The sequence below is a fragment of the Stegastes partitus genome, unplaced genomic scaffold (assembly GCF_000690725.1).
Source record: "Stegastes partitus isolate 25-593 unplaced genomic scaffold, Stegastes_partitus-1.0.2 Scaffold869, whole genome shotgun sequence".
NCBI classification, from domain to species: Eukaryota; Metazoa; Chordata; class Actinopteri; family Pomacentridae; genus Stegastes; species Stegastes partitus.
In genome coordinates, this window is record NW_007578600.1 from 151,547 (window position 1) to 168,809 (window position 17,263).

Below are 17,263 nucleotides of genomic sequence, written 5' to 3' on the forward strand. Positions count from 1 at the left end.
TCAACATGTTTTTGTTATCTAGGAAACATTTCCTGTCCATTAAAAATGTAGACTTGAGAAGCTTTATAACCACTGAAATACAAAATCACTTATGATAGAGTCTCTACCTTTCATTTTATGGGGCGAGTGTGTTCAAAAATCTAGTCGTAAAACCTGGATTGTTTATATCTGCTGCCTTTTTGAAGTCAAATTGTATGAAATTGCTTCCAGAAAACTTCAGACAAAACACTGTTATTGCATCGTACAAGTACTGTAAGGCTGCAACCAGTTTTTGGAATTACTAACTGATTGTTCAGTGTATAAACAGTCCAAATCCAGAGAAAAAGGCATGATTTCCCTTATTTAATATCCATAAGTCAATGCAATAACACTTGCTACTTCTACTATATTTATGCTTGTGTTTATTAAATTAATTTCAAACTGATGACACAACTTAAAACAATGCAAATAGAAATTTGGAATACCTATGATTCTAACTATTTTGAAGGTGTCTCGTGTGGTAATGCTCAATCATGTTTTAAATCTATTACTACGGTCAGTGGGGGCAAACTGAAATGAAGCAAGTGTTTCAAATATATAAATCGAATCACAATATTTCTCAGAAAAATTGCAATTAGATATGTCCTCAAATGCTGAAGTCCATTTGTCTCTTGTCAGTTAAATAAAGTTGCATTTAAAGTTGTCTATTTTCAGGCAATATTTTTGTGATAGTCGTTTTTTTTGTTTGTTTATTTCCAAGAACTTTTGGCATTTGTTTACTGTCCTTTCTGCTCCCTGTGTTTTCTTTCTTTCTTTTTTTTTTTTTTTTTTTACAATAAAAACCTTTGTATAATGTTTGTGTGTGGCGCTCAGGGGAAGACTTTAAATGCGACGCAGCCATTCCGCGCATCTACTTCCGTAAACACAAGGTTCTCTTCCGGGTGTGAAACCGGAGCTCTCACATGTGCGAGCCTGTTGATAATCTCACCGGAGGTTTATTTTCTATAACATGTCCCACCTTTATAGATATAGAAAAAAATACTGTCATCACACTTTCGTATCGAGAGACGCTTCACGGTCTAATAATGTAAACAGCTCGTACTTTCCCGTTCAGCTGGAATCTCAAAGTTGAGGAACAACCAAGTTAGCTTAGCAGAAACAAGCTAGCCAGCGCGTACAGATTTCTTGGAGCGGTGAAACATGGAGGTAGACGACCGGGACTTTCTGAACACTACGCCGGTGAAGACCGTCAGGTTTGGAGGCAGCGTCGCGGAAACGTTACAGAAACATAAACAGGTGAGTGTTAATGTCCTGTCCGTCAGTTTGGTTTCCACGGAAAGGCTGAAAGACGAATAAAAGTTGTTTACTCTCGCTGACAAAACTTCACAACTTCTTTAGAATGGTACAACTGTGTGCGTATATATACAGGTGTTGTGCCAAAACGTGACTGAAGTCTGCAATCTTTATTTTTGTTTGGTTTTATACCTGCTCTCTCTTCTACAATAATCCAGTCCCCTTTACCCACTCACATCCATTTAAAGGGGTTTTAAAACTCATATAATGCAGATTTTAGCTCCTGCATTGTAACTGAAACGTCATCAATGCATTTAAATGACTTGATTTCTTGCTTAAAGGTGATATTTTACAGGTTTTATCTCGTAGAATAATCGCAGAAGAAATGTATATCCTTATTTTCTATATTAAACCTATCCATAAATCATGTTAATTACAGTCTATACAATGATTTTAACCATCAGAGACAATATTATATTATTCCCTGTAATCAAGGGTTGCAAAAATAATGATTAATCTTATTATTGATCGATCTGATTATTTCCTGAATTAATAGATTTGGTCTTTGCTTTATAAAAAGTTAAAAAAAAAATGTTGAAAAATGTCGATTACTGTTTCTCAAAGCCCAGAATATTATTATTGTTATTATTATTGTTTTGGTGTGGAACAGGTACACAACACATTTCACTGCGCGTTATATCATCTGTAACTGTGTTTGTGACCAATAAAAAGACTTTGAATCCTTGAATAACACCTTCTAAGTTGTCCAAAGATACTCTGTTTACTACCATAGGGGAGGAAAGCATCCGTAAATCAGCGTCACCAACTCACGCACATCTCTCAAAGTTAGCTTTTAGACAGAGTGTTGTGCTATAATTATATTCATTTAAGCAGCTGTAGAGTCACACAGCAGCAGGATCCATACAGTCACCACACAGAGAGGAGCTGTCATCTTAAGTGATATATATATATATGTTTTCAGCGACAGTAGGGCTGTTACTGTGAGCATGAACTGTTTGAAGCACTTGAGTGAATTAAAATAAGTCAACAGACCTCCTCATGAAAACAGTGTTTATAATAAACAACCTATGCGTTTGGTCAATGCAAAGATATGTCTGTTTTAATGTCCAACAGGAATGTCAGAGTTTCCTGAACTTTACATTTAATGCAAATGGTGGTTATGATCACAGTGATTAAAGATTCTCCCAATGTAGTGTGTTTTGTTTTAGATCTACATAACTCAGGTGTTGTGTTATTGTTCTTTAGTATTTCACAGTGCTTAGAGAGCGCATGATGGGGAACCTTTTTTAATTTAAATTCATCTCATGTAACATGCTGCATCATAAGTATCTCCAACAATTGCAGAAAGTAGCTTTAGAGTAGTATTAGCTGGCCTCTGCCAAGTGGAATTTTTGCTATTTAGTGAGTCAGCTTTAATTTGAGAAATCTCATTGAAATGCAACTAATTTGTGGAGGAACATGGATTTAGTTTGTTGTACAAATAAAAATAATAATTTTCAGACAAGTCAGCCACCACGTCTTCCCAGAAAATGAGCCTTTGTTCATCTGTCACAACAAACACAATGCCCTGATTTCTGCTGTCAACAGTCTGGTTTATGAGCCGTAAGCAATACATTTACAGTCGTTTAGCAGTTTTACCAAATGCTTTGTGAACTAATGAGCGATTTCTCCTTTTGTTTGAAGGGAGACTCAAGTGATTACGAACTCCTGAAACATCAGCTGGCTGATTCTGAGATAAAGGTACAGTACGGTGTCAGAGTGTTTGAGGTGAATGGCGTCTGTGTTACAGAGGTTCGCCTTGTCAAGAATCTTTGTTTCTTAGTGAGTTCTTTCTCCTCTGACAGGACGCTCAGATCATCAACTGGCTGCAAGAATTTCGGAGTTGTGTGACGCAGCTTACCAAGGACCATGAGCACCTTATTTATAGTATCTTGGTGAGTATAGGATGGCTCACACGCTTGATCTTTATATTCAGCTGTCACAGTAGATGAAGCTCCCTGTCAGACTTTCACTGATAGTGAGAGGTGGAACCATTAGCCAACTGACATCAATTTTGCTTTCAGGTATTTGCCTTACAGTGTCGTAAACTGTATAAAAAAAACAGACATCCCTGTATGATAACTTTTGAATAGACCATTTCTAAGCTGATTTCCAAGAAGATGTATCTCTCCATTAACTACACTTGATTTATCAGGTAGTGTCACAGGTCTGACAGAGACAGACAACTATTGGCCACTTTAAAAATGCTATTTCACCTTCTTTGCACATGGAGAACATGGAAATGCCGACCAGCTGGTTTAAACTCGCTGCTGATGACGTGCCATCAACAGTCCTGTACTAGTTTCCTGATGTCAGATCAATTATACAGACAAAAGAATGATATGCTGTATAATTTTTCATACTTATTTGTTATTTTGTTTAGAGATATGTTAAATTATATAAATTCTCAGGAGAGAAAGACCCAATAATGTTATTCAGTAAGTTAAGATAGTCAAAGAAAATTAGTTTTTAGCGCTTCAGCCCTGGATTATCTGCGTTTCCATGTGGGATGCACACTGGGGGGAATCCACCAACACAATAACAAATACTGGCCAAAGATCATACACAAACAAATAATCTGATTGTGCTCATATCCTGATGTTTATTTTCCAGAGGCTTCCATGGGTGGGACGCAGCCAGGCAGTAGTGGAGGAGTACATGGCCTTCCTCGGCAACCTGGTGTCGGCTCAGACCGTCTACCTGTGTCCCTGCCTCAAGATGGTGGTTTCCCACTTCACTCCCAGTACGTTCCCCTGATTGGTGGTAAAATAGACATGATTCATAAATAATACAGTCATGACTCGATAATCCGACCCTTAACAATCCAAAACCTTGCTATCCGACAGGTTTTTAGGAAAAACGAACGGAACCCATTAAAAACAGCCTTAACATACCGACAGCCTTGGATTCCGACTCCGACATGACATTTTATGTCACCAATCAGGATAACGGCGTATTATCTGACTGAACAATCCCACAGATTGGCTACGTTCACACTGCAAGCCTTAATGCTCAATTCAGATTTTTTTGTGAATTCAGATTTTGTTTTGTGAGTTCGTTCACATTTCCAATTAAATACGACTTGTATGTGATCTGCTGTGTGAACTTCATACGACCCAAAAGTGTCCCGCATGCGCAGAAGAGGACACGACGACGTCACACACAGTGAGCGTGCTCAGTGTTTACGGAAGTAAACATGGATGGTAACGGTGGAGCATATCTGCCACTCCCCCACCGCCACTGATGGTGGAAACAGAACTGTGACCGCGAACTAAACCGGCATCAGCAGTCAAGTACTGCCTGTGCCTTTCGGCCACTTCCCTCCCATCGGAGTGCTCCCCCAGGGTGGAAGTGTCCCCCTCCGACTGTGCCGAATATTCAGATATTCATCATTCATTGGGCCTGAACATCCAGAGACCAGAAAGTGCTATTCAGTAGTTATTATATATCTCGTCCTCGTCTTGACAATCTGACAGCCTTGCTCTCCGACCTAAAAGAAGGTTTTACATTTAGTGTCGGATTATCGAGTCACAACTGTAGTCTTGATTGTAGCTGTCACAGTGGTAAGGTCACGTTGTGTCATCACTCGTCTCTTGACTCATAGAGAACTGACTCGTATGTATGTTTTCAGAGAGAGTGATCATCAGGGAAGGAGGAGTCGATATCTCTGATTCAGACGATGAAGATGAAAGTAAGTGTTTTTTTTTATTTGTATTTCGAATTTAATTTTCCATTTTAAGTGGTTGCTTGACACATCAGGATGTATCTCAATATAAATAAATGAACTCTGTGCTGTTTCTCTGATTTAAGATCTCCCCAGACACTTCGATCGCTGTCACCAGGCGTTGCAGCTGATCTTCAGATATGTTCCCTTGTAAGTCATTAACTCTGTGATTCTGCTGGTTTTTCTCGTCTTGTCTGAATTTTTGTGTTTTTGCCCTCCAAATCCCAAACAAGTAAAACCAATTCCTGTATCTATTTCAATATATCTACTTGTAAAAGATATAAATCGATAGCTAGTGGACGGATGGAAACTATGACTGAAGGATATGTCCAGGTTGGTTCGTGGGTTTTTACTTTCCTTTCGGGCAAATGTTCTGTAAAACAACCAAAGTTTTCTCTCAGCACTCGGACAAAACTAGACAAGTGACACAGTAGAAAAGAAGCTCTTCCACAACCCAGAACCAACACTTGTACTGCTTGGCCATTTACCAGTGTTTCAATGTGTAAAAGAAGTTGTCAATGCGAACCGAGATCTACAAAAGTCGTCTCACAATTTGTCTGTAATCAGGTTTTCAAATGTGAAAAAAAAAATCTGCTCACCTATATTAAAATTCGGACATGTAATAAGAGTTGTCAACGCATACAGAGGTATTTGTAATTGAAAAGTCTACGCATTCGAGTCGAGCGGCTTCACCATTGGCTGTCGTTTCCACGCATGACTTTTGCTACACTTCTGCTGTGAGAGAATCTGAAACTGAAGAGTATGTGAAAATCAGGGTTTCTGTGCCCTGAGCTCAGACTCACAGGATGGTTCGTCGTGGCTGCTGCCGCTCTGCTGCCCTGTACCTCAGTTGTTACACCGTCTGCACGCCATCTTGAAAGAGTTTGCTCAGCGACCCATAAACTCAGCAGATGTAACTTGCTCACATATACCTGTCATGCTATACTTTTAGAAGGCTCAGCAATTGCCTCACTAATTATGCAAACTGCAAAAAACATCAACATGTACTCAGTGTGGTCGGGATTCCATCGTTGTCTACACCCTGCCTCACAATGTCACATACGCTCAAAGACTCTGATGCTGCAATTCTACAATTCTACAATTTCATTTAGCAGACCTTCATTTGACAGACTGAAAACAAACAAACAAAAATAAATAAAAAATTCCTATCACCTCCCACACAGCCTGCTATTGGCATCAACGCCCTATTGAACTTGTTCTATGGCACTTATCCAGATTGTTTTCCCCTGACTAGATCCTTGCTTGTGTTGCATCTGCTCTCACATGTACGTGTTTGTAGCAACCAGCTTTCATCTTTGTGTACAGACAACATAAGCTTCACCAGCTTTTAGCAAACATTAATTTCTGTATGTACTGGTCCTCTTCTTTTTTTCAGCACAAGCCGCTTTCTGGTGCCCATTTTGCAAGACAACTTCCCCTTCATACAGAAATCCTCCAGAACACTGGTAAGAGCCAACTGGCAGCAGCTCATGGATGTTTGTAGCTTTTTATGGACTCATTTTTCACTACAAAAAAGAATCCTGCACCTCTGTGAGGACATTTTGAAGTTGGGATCAACATGTTGAACAGTTTTAAGTGTTACCACGACTGAATACAAATAACTGTGGCTCTACATGCTATAAATGTTCTAACACTTAGATTCTACACTTGTCTTCTCTTTGTTCAGTCCAGACACAGCAGGAAATTTGGCACAGTTCAGCAGAAAAGTCTTTTTCCCCATGTTCTGGTTTCTTGGTGGTGCCACGGAGCTCAGATTATTGCACGAGCAGTTTATTTTTTACAGGTTTTTAAATGACGAATAGAATAAAGTGATTTTGAAGGCCGTCAGAAAGTTAAAAATCTGATGTCTCTTCCTGTTTTTCCAGTTTCTGGCTGATAAAAGGTGTAATTTTGGTGATATTTTTTGTCTTTAAATCTCCTGCTGGGTTTTGGGGTTCAGAGGTTTGACATGTGATCCGGATAATTACGTCCGATTCATGAGATTTTTTAACCTCCCGAGCTGAAGTTACTGCTACTACCTGGAGCTTGTTGGGCTAACCCGACTAAGTCTTCAGAATGTGGCCTCGCTGTACGAATTTACTTTACACCTGCTAAGATATGATCAGGGTGTGATCACCTCCGAATGTGGTCTGACTCATCTGTTTGCACTTTAACCCGACTGTGTTGACACATTACACTAACCTGCAGTTCCCCTTATCCAGATAAGCTGTGTGGGTAGAGATTACACGCTGACACGAGGTATGTTTATGATGCTGCAGGTCGTACAGGGATGTCAGATCTAATATAGGACAGCTGTGATTGTTGTGCTACATCACACATGAAGTCACTGCTGTCAAACAGCAACAAGCTGTGAATAAATAAATGTAATGTGGGGACTTCACTGAACTCTTTGTGACTTGATGTTGAAATGTTGGTCCTGAACAACATTATTTAGTCTGAGGAGTTTGGCTTTTTGGGCTGTAAGGTGGCTCGGTGGTTAGCCCCCTGCCTTCACCCTGAGTCAGCTGGGATAGACTCCAGCCCCCCACGACCCTAGTGAGGATTAAGTGGTGTATAGGTGATGGATGGATGGATGAAGTTCGGCTTTTTGTTTGTGACTGAAACCTAGCAGAGGATTGTTGAACATCACCACCCTTATCGAGCCCAAAGCTTCAGGCTACACGTTGCCTAGAATTTACTTGCTTAGAGCAGACCACGGTGGACAACTTGCTGCTGCGTTCAGAAGCAATTTTCCTTATTGCTGAGTGAGCATTTGGTGTCTTCACCTCTTTTAATACATCCCTAAATTGCTTGTAAGTGTTCAAAAATGCTGGTTCAAAGCCTCTGACCAAGTCATCGAGAAGTTTACAGATTTCAGATCAGAATTCTTGTGATTACATCGAGAGTCTCTTATTGTCATGAATATATTAAAGCGCAACTGGAGCCGTGTAATACTAGTAATAATCTGATCAGGACTTGTGCATCTATCGGGCTCAAGAAAAAAGGAGACTGTGCTTTTGACGTTGTCGAACTCGTTCCCATTGGACTTAAGATCTGTGGACACAAGAACGTTATCTATGTTTGGTTTTGTTTAATTTGGTTAGTTTGTTTTTATTGCCTCAGTTTTTTTATCTGGTTATCTGCATTTGCTTGTTAGGTTTGTAATTGTGAAGTACTTTGTGCTGTCTTCTCTTAAATGGCGCTGTTTAAATGAGATGCACATAATTTAACATATTGAAGTCATTTTTCTTAATTCCTGTCTGAACCAAAAGCATTAAACTCACTCCTGGTTTGCTAAAGCTTTCATGAGTGTCACTGTGTTTTAATGGCTCATACTTTGTTTCTACAGGAGTGTTACGTCCACAACCTGCTGAGAGTGACCATGTACATACCGTCCATCCGACGAGATGTACTGGAGGTGATCATTGGAAAGCTGCTCAAGCTAGATGTGAGTGGTCCAAATAATGCAACTTAAACCATAACACCATGGCTCTAAGGCGCTCTCCAAGAAGAGCAGTTTTATATTTACCTTTGAAACAAACATTTCTGCATTAGTTTCGACTCCATGCAGTCACGTTAAGAAATATTCATGCACTAACAACGATACTGTGTGTTGTGCGGAGCTCTTTGAGGACATTTTACACATTTCAGCACTAAAAGGTCCAAAAGCACCACAGTGAGCAATAGACACCTCTCGTATTGACTTTGTTCTACAAGTTCACATCTATTACAAACTGAAATACTCATAAAAATGAAACTTAACTGTGATGAAAGTCAGATTAATGAGACTTGATTAACAAGACAGTGATTAATCTAATCCGGGTTGTAACAAGACGTCAACAGGAGCTGAAGTTTACTTGGTTGCTTCCAGCTCTTTGTCTTTCTTTTGAGTTTTGTTAAATACCTGCAGCATCAGAAAGCAGCAGGATCCATGTGAGTGTCTCCAAAGAAGAGAGAGTTACTTGTTAATTAGTTTCAACTATAAATGATCCTGACATGGAGACAAGATCGATCAGAATCAAATTGTTGTTTTTTTTCACCTCAGACAGGTGAGCTGTGACTCACAGAGTCAGAGTTTATAAGCTACAGTTAAACCATTTATTACATGGTGAATTTAGATTTAGCCTTTTGTTTATTAGTGTGTTATTGTGCATTATGTGACTCCTTGTCTCTGAGGATGACAGATATTGTGCTTGTACCGTGTTGGGTAATTGTGACTGAAGCTTTGAGGAACATTAACATAAACCTGCCTCGTCTGAATGAAGGAATATCATCATTTAACACATTGATGATGCACGTCCAGCGTGTGAAACAGGCCTGTTGACACCAAAACCTAGTGTCCACAGAGCTTGTTGCTGTGCTTTAAGGTGTTTGTTGCAGAAACATGCCGACCAGAATTTGAATGCATTTAATTTTAAAGTTGCGTTGGTTCACATGTGACGCTGTGTGGCTACGACTGGATGATAGTGAGATGTGTGTCTCTGCCTGTGTGTAAATGTTTGTGTTTCAGGTGAGCGCATCCCGCACAGACATCGAGGAGGCCGAGGAGAAAGTAGTGCCGGACCAGAAGGCAGACGGTCAGACTGAGGAGGGACTCTTTGACATGGTAACAGCTGATGGATGTGGGAGATGTTGAGGGCCTTGGGAACAGTAGCTAATGATATTCAGGGTTGTCACAGATGAAATAGAGATGAAACATTGGCCCTAAGTTGAAGAAGATTTTGAAGTAGCTGAACTGCTGAGAAGAGTTTTCTACCCCAGAATCAACAGTGTTACTCACTCGTTGAAGGTTGAATGAATCAGAATAAAAAATAGCAAAACAGGTTTCTTCACTCCTTCTTCCCATTCTGACCGGCTCATTTGTGTGAATGTGTTTTTGTCAGGATGAGGACGTGTCTGCGCATCAGGACTCCAAGACGGCTCTGATGGTCCATCCAGTGGCTGAGAGGCTGGACACTCTCATGGCTGTGCTGATGGCGTACATCAAGGACATCTGCCACGTCAACGGTAAATGAATAAAGCAGCTCAGAACTTGTCTTTAACTCACATCTGTCAGAACAGGACCAATCAGTGAGTGAAACACATCTGAAAGAATGTCACAGCAGTAATATATATAGTTGTGGATAGAACATGTTACTCTGGACAGGTTGGGGTGATTTAAATATTACAAGCGTTGGTTGGTGATTTTATTCCAGTCCCAAGTGACTTTACAGTGCTGTGAGAAAGTATTTGCCCCCCTACAGACATCTTCTTTTTTTTGCACATTTGTCACACTTCAGTGTTTCAGATCATTAAACAAATAGACAAAGATAGCCCAGGAAATCCCAACCCTTATTGAAGGAACGGTGCTGTCCAGCCCCACTTTGCTCTATGTAGTAGTAATTACCCCCTTGGTTGCCGATCTACTAAATGACCACATTCATTTGGCAGTTGGGTTCAGTTCACCAGCCACACCCACATATGATTACTGCCCGGTTTGTTGGATCTAAACATCACTTAAATATCTATGTATGGAGAATATCCATCCATCGGTTCATGACCTGAAGCTCCAATGTGTTGTGCAGCATGACAATGACCCAAAGCACACAAGCAGGTCCACCTCTAATGGCTCCAAAAGAACAAAATTAAAAGTGGCCGAGTCAAAGTCCAAACTTGAATCCCATTGAGATGCCGTGTTAAGACCTTAAAAGGACAGTTCATGATTAAAAGCCATCTAATGTGGCCGAATTAAAACTATTCTACAGAGCAGAGTGGACCAGAATCCCTCCATGATGATGTAAAAGACTGATCACAAGCTGTCGCAAACCTTTAACTGCAGTTGTTGCTGCCAAGCATGGAGCAACCTGTTGTTAGGTTTAAGGGGGCGATTACTTTTTCACAGGAGTGATGTAGGTTTTTAATATATTATCATTTAAAAACTGCATTTTGTAGTTTGTGGGTAATCTCTGTCTAATATTGAATAAATGTAAACTACTTTAAAGTGTGAGAAACATGCAAAAGTAGAAGACATCAGCAGTTCAGCAGCACCGTAGATGTGTTTGCATGCTCGTCAAGGGAACGTTATTGGCCGTTATAAGTGTGGCATCCTCCTCGGTGTTCTTCACGACTTTGTTTTCTTTTTCAGGCTCTCTTAACATGGAAGTGACTAAAGAGCTGTACAAGGATTTGTTGAGTGTTTTCGACAAGCTGATTCTGCCGACACACGCTTCCTGTCACGTCCAGTACGCGCTCTTTTACCTCTGCAGCTTCAGACTGGTCAGTACCCTTCACTCTTGTTGTTCTGGTGGCTCGTCTCACACAGACAGACCGTTCTCTGGCTCTGTGTCGGTGCTGGAGGATGGTCTGACCACATCATGTTGTTGTAAAGGGGAAAAAAAAAGGCTCCGGCTTACTGAAGTGATGATCAAAGACAGAAGTCTCATTCAAATAGATAATTTGTAAATAAACAACTTAATTTAATTGGAAAACACACGCAATGGTAGACTTTAGCTCACGGGGACTGTATAATCTCATAAGTAAGTTGATTAGTTGATTAACTTTTAGCCTCTTTTAGGATGTGAGCTCGTTGAGGGAGCTTCTGAGTAAATGATAGAGTGACGTAACGATGCCGTAGCACAATGAGTCCTGGTGAAGAGAAGCCACTTCTCAATATAAACCTCTAGAACTGTTTTCTGAATTTGTCCCACAGAGAATATGAAGAGTTTTCTTTGCGTGTTTCATATCTGTGTCTCCAGTCTGCTGCTCAGAATGCTGTTTGTTTTCTGTGTAATGTTTTGACTCACTTGCTTAAAATAGTGACTGACAGTTAAACTTTAACTCTGAATCACTCTGGAGCAAAACATTTGGCACAGTCTGCGCTGGATATTACTTTTACCTACGATCAAGAGGAAATTGCTTCCATAAAAACCCTCTCTGCTACTTTCCCAGTATGTTTTAGAACATGTTTTTATTTTAGAAGATAAGATCTTTACTGTTTGATTTGTTTTTATGTGCTCCTCGTGAGAAGAGGAGCATCTGGCGTCCTGTCAGTTCTGTACAATATGTTCTGTTCTCTGTCTCAGGCCTTGGCGGAGGCCTTCCTGGATCACCTGTGGAAGATTCTGCAGAACCCCTCTCAGCCCGCCGTCCTCCGCCAGGCTGCCGCTGGATACCTGGGAAGCTTCCTGGCCCGAGCCAAGTTCATTCCTGTGCTGTGAGTTAATGTGTGCTTTCTGCTCAAGTAAACACCAAGGAAGCTCAGAAGGCAGTTGATGATTATTCATCTCATCCTGACGTCCCTCTTGGCTACAGAACTGTCCGGGCCTGTCTGGACTTGCTGCTCTCGCTGATCCACCGCTACATCGACAGCCAGGACAGCAGCGGCAAACAGGTCTGCTGTGACATCAGCCTGCACGGGCCGTTCTACACCGCCTGCCAGGCCGTCTTCTACACGCTCATCTTCAGACACAAAGCCATGCTGGAGCCCAACATGAAGAAAGGTAGAACACACACCTCTGAGCCGCTCCCTCTTTGAATGATCAAAGCAGATCAACTAATAACACCACGCAGGAAAATTCCTTTTTGTAGCTACAGCTGAATGAGTTGTCTGTTTGTGTCAGGTCTGGAGTATCTGCAGAGCCTGAACCTGGAGCGGGTGGTGATGTGTCAGCTGAACCCTCTCAAAGTCTGCCTGCCTTCCGTCACTCACATGTTCGCTGCCATCACCAGGTAAACACACTGAGTCCTGTGCTTTCATGGCCCTCAGTCAACCATGCTGACACTGGGTACAGATTCTACTGAGCAGCTGTAATTTTAATTTTATACACCGGTTTACAGAATGTAAATCATTTTTAAATCAACATCCAGCTGTGTGCAGTTAAAATGTTTTGTTTCTGAATATTCTGTTGTGTCCAGCTTGATCAGGTGTAAGGACTAAAGTGTGATGGTGTAAAACTGCTCCACTGCCAGTAAAAGTAGAGCTCAGTTCATGTTTAATCAGACTGGAAGCATGAAGCGCAACATAAAGCGAGGCTCTGTGTGTTTTCGTTGCAGGAAGTATCAAGTGGTGTTTTGTTACACGATCATAGAGAGGAACAACCGGCGTGCGCTGCCGGTGGTCCGCAGCTCTGCCGGAGGAAACTGTGTGACCACCAACACCAACCCATTGGACAGCTTCTTCCCCTTCGACCCCTACCTGCTCAAGAGGTGCGCTGATCGATGCTGAACAGGCAGAGAGTTAGATGTCTGGTTATACACTTCTGAGTCGTGACTTGATAATCCGACCCTTAACGATCCGAAAAACTTGCTATCCGACAGGTTTTTAGGAAAAACGAACGGAACCCAAGAAAAACAGCCTTAACATACCGACAGCCTTGGATTCTGACTCTGACATCACATTTTATGTCACCAATCAGGATAATGGCGTATTATCTGATTGAACAATCCGACAGCTTGGCTACGTTCAGACTGAAGGACTTAATGCTCAGTCCGATTTTTTTGCAAGTTTGTTCACATTTCCAATTAAATACGACTTGTATGTGATCTGCTGTAGGAACTTCATACGACCCAAAAGTGTCCCGCATGCACAGAAGAGGACACGACGACGTCACACGCAGCGAGTGTGCTCAGTGTTTGTGGATGTAAACACGGATGGTAACGGTGGAACACATCAGCCACTCCCCTGCCGCCAACGATGGTGGAAACAGAACTGTGATCGCTATCCTAAACTAGCATCAGCAGCCAAATACAGCCTGTGTGTTCCGACCACTTCCCTCCCGTCGGAGCGCTCCTCCACAGTGGAAGTGCCCCCTCGACTGCGCCGAATATTAAAATATTTATCATTAATTGGATCTGCATTGTTCAGACTATCATGAAAAGACCAGATACAGGTCACATAGGGAAAAAAATAATCGGATTTGGGTCACTTCAGCCTGCTGTCTGAACGTATTTACATTTGATGTCAACTGACGGGCCCGTGCACAGGTGTGCCGGTCAATTAGACGTGGAATCCAGCGATGCGTAGTGTTCTAACAATGCACTAGTTATAATAACAACTATTAAAAATATATATTAACAACAAATGACTCTTCCAGCATCAAGCCCTCCTTGTATCTCGTCCTCCATCTTGACAATCCGACAGCCTTGCTATGCGACATAAAAGAAGGTTTTACATTTAGTGTCGGATTATTGAGTCACGACTGTACATGGATTAAGGTATAATGGCACAAAGCACAATGGAAAACATACATAGTGAATAAATTATACTTATTAAGCATGTGTCTTCAGCATAAACAGGAAACATCAAAATGTCAGATGTCTGTGGAGCGATGAGGAAACTGTCACCTTCCTCAATAATACAGGAAGAAAAATAATTCTGTATTTCTGTCATGTCTTCTATATTGTTTTTCACAGTTTGTCTGGAGTCGTTTCAATTATGTCATTTTGTTGGGTCCTCTTGGTATGCAGAGGTTTATTGGCGTGCGGGATTAGTGAGGGTTTGGTGGGTTGAAAATGTGTATCAGTCGAATTTTAGTCCTAAGACTTTTCTCCCCGTGTCTGTGTATAAATCCAGGTCTGGTGAGCTGATTGAGCCGCTGTACCAGGTCTGGGAGGAACTAGCAGATGCAGAGCTGCTTCCCACTAAAACAGGCCATAAGGTGAGGTGACAGAAAGGTAAAAGGTGTTCCAGCAATTTGCTGATGAACTCATTTGGGGATTTGCAAGAGACAGAAAATGAAATGGCTCTAAGTAGGCGAGGTTTTCATGATAAAAATGTCAGAAAAGTGTCATCACAGTTTCTCAGAGCCCAACATCATGCAGTTAATCAAATAAAATATGCAGTAAGAAACACAAACACATCCTCACCTCAGAGAAGCTGGAATCAGACATGGGTTTTAGTTTTTTTCTCTTGATGTACCTATCAGTGCGCTACCTTTTCTTTGTGGTAACATGAGGAACTTGCAATGATATAAGGATTAAAGGTACCTGATGAACGCAGACAGATTGACTGGTACCAAAACGTATTCGGATGCTGAGTGTATCTGTGTAGACGCTCGATCACAGAAGTTGAGTTATTTGGAAGCGCTCAGAGAACCACTGTCACTGTAGTTATACACATAAAACACAGGAAACTAAACCTAGACGGTCCATTTATGGGGGTATCGTACAATATAAGCTATTAAACGACCTGTGCAGACATGTGGATTTAAAAAAAGATTTTCTCTCTTGGCAGTACTTAAAGAGCTTCACAATGTGTATCTTATTACTGGACAATTTGCTCTCCTAACATCAGGAGCACCTTTGGGTTTCAGTTCACTTAAGTGGACAACCAACTACCATCTAAGCATCAACCGGCCTCGTCATATGACATGGATGATGGAATACTTTCTATGTAAACATTATATTATTTGTGTTATTCTACAATGCAGCTGGTGTACCTCTATCACTTGAATCTTATTTTAGATGATTTCTTACATCCACTAAGTACTGAATCTGTCCACATGTACAGAATTTATGACTCCACACATATTAGAAGCTCAACGACATCACTGTGAGACAAACAATCCTACACTGGGATGTTCCCACCTTCTTACCAGTCTCTGTATGCAACGCAGGTTAAATTTGGACTCGTCTGGAAATATCTCACATATCCAACAGCAGCTGCCTTTCTGTCCACTTTGCTAATTTATTCCTAGCTGTCTTTAATACGCCTCCACGCTGGAGATAGTACTTTCAGCTTCACTGTGATGTCATATTGTTCTGCAAAGACGCTTTTCTGACCATAATTCAACGACATAACTCGTTGGAAGGAGAGATGGATGTAAACTGAAACCATTCTGGGTATTTGAGCTCCTGAATGGTTCTCTGTGAGCTGTTTGCAGTGGTCGTATCTGGTAATGCTCTAAATCTCTAAAATGATCTTTGATGTTTGTGAAGTTTTTGAGGAAGCAAACCATGCTTGATCTTCTCTCTGAGATCATTTGGCTTTGTCATTTTTGTAGTTGCTTTGAAGGTTGTTTCCAGCAGCTTTATGAAGTCAGTCCACACATTTTGTAAACAACCAACCTCATGGAAGTTTGCTGAATGTTTACCATCCAAACACTTCATGTGGCCTGTGTTCATGTCATGTAACAGTTACATCGAGGAAAATCTACAAACATAACATCTGTGACAACTGAAAGCGTTAACTGGTTGTTGATTCTGTGTCTGTCAGGGCTCAAGAGAGGATGAGGATGACTTCTTGTGTTGGGAGATGCCCCAGACTGAGGGCATCGTGGGAATGACTCCCAGCTCCTACGACTCAAACCTGTGCAGCCCGAGCAGCATAGGTTCACCCCCCAGCTCCCTCCACAGGCAGTTCTAGTCCCTCATCGGGAGCTGGCCTGTTGGTTTTCAAAGGACCCCGCTGTTCCTGAAGTCCTCAGGCACGTTGAGGGTTGGACCTTTTTTTTTTTTTGTTACGAGCAGAAAAAGCCACGGGTTTTGTAGCCACACATTTGTACAGAGACTCTTCCCTCATGAGCCACATTGTGCTTACAAGTGAAGAGCACGTCAACCATGGACGCTATTCATACAGGAACACTCAGGAAGGACAGCAATAGTATCACAAGAAGCCCAAAAATCACGATAAGCAGGTTTATGTAAATGTTCTGAACAGATTTGATAAGTTTTAAATAAACAATTTGACAAAGACTAATGTGACAGACATTAGCTTTCATCTGTTTTATTTTGTTTCTGTACGGAAGAAAATGGTCCTCATATTAAACTGACCTTGAGAAGTTATATTGGTTGGACAGTAAAATGTTTTTACACAGCTTCATATTGTTAATCGACGTCTGTTTGCTAAAGCTACGCAGTTACTACACAACTTTTCCATAAACATGTCGGAGATTGGGGGACAAAAAGGTCTCCAGAGTCCACGAATCCGTGCTCGGCCCATCGCTACTCCTCTAGTCCAGCAGTTCTAATTCCCTGCATGGTGAGCTTTGACTAATGTCTCTCATAGCGAAACACAGAATGCTTTGTAGGTGAATCACCTTGGAGATGACCATGACGTAGAACAAGAGTGACCAGTGAGCAGAAAGGAGACAAACACCAAACACGTGGTTCATTTTTATGTCTCTATTCCAGTGATGTCAGCAGCTGGAGGCTTTGTATCTGTGGGTCGTCTGTCCGTCCATCTGTCCGTAGCTCAGAAACAGCCGCAGAGAATTTCTTCAAGTTTGGACT

At 41.3% G+C, this 17,263-nt stretch overlaps 1 protein-coding gene across 1 annotated transcript; it reads left to right on the plus strand.

The window, feature by feature from the left end:
• Positions 1 to 923: 923 nt before the first annotated feature.
• Positions 924 to 16,816, plus strand: rrn3 (RRN3 homolog, RNA polymerase I transcription factor). Its single transcript, XM_008293283.1, has 17 exons — positions 924 to 1,275; positions 2,977 to 3,033; positions 3,138 to 3,227; positions 3,946 to 4,075; positions 4,964 to 5,023; positions 5,143 to 5,206; positions 6,453 to 6,522; positions 8,406 to 8,504; positions 9,567 to 9,662; positions 9,940 to 10,063; positions 11,181 to 11,311; positions 12,118 to 12,248; positions 12,347 to 12,534; positions 12,655 to 12,763; positions 13,088 to 13,240; positions 14,607 to 14,691; positions 16,248 to 16,816. The coding sequence occupies exons 1-17, from the start codon at positions 1,180 to 1,182 to the stop codon at positions 16,395 to 16,397; spliced, it is 1,833 nt and encodes a 610-aa protein (XP_008291505.1). The 5' UTR covers positions 924 to 1,179; the 3' UTR covers positions 16,398 to 16,816.
• Positions 16,817 to 17,263: the final 447 nt, after the last annotated feature.

Bases quoted from the DNA above. Each gene is read 5' to 3' on its own strand.
- rrn3 (XM_008293283.1), top strand. From the start codon at position 1,180: ATGGAGGTAGACGACCGGGACTTTCTGAACACTACGCCGGTGAAGACC. The intron at 3,228-3,945 runs GTGAGTATAGGA...TTTATTTTCCAG, and splicing joins ACCTTATTTATAGTATCTTG to AGGCTTCCATGGGTGGGACG. The intron at 12,535-12,654 runs GTAGAACACACA...TGTTTGTGTCAG, and splicing joins GGAGCCCAACATGAAGAAAG to GTCTGGAGTATCTGCAGAGC.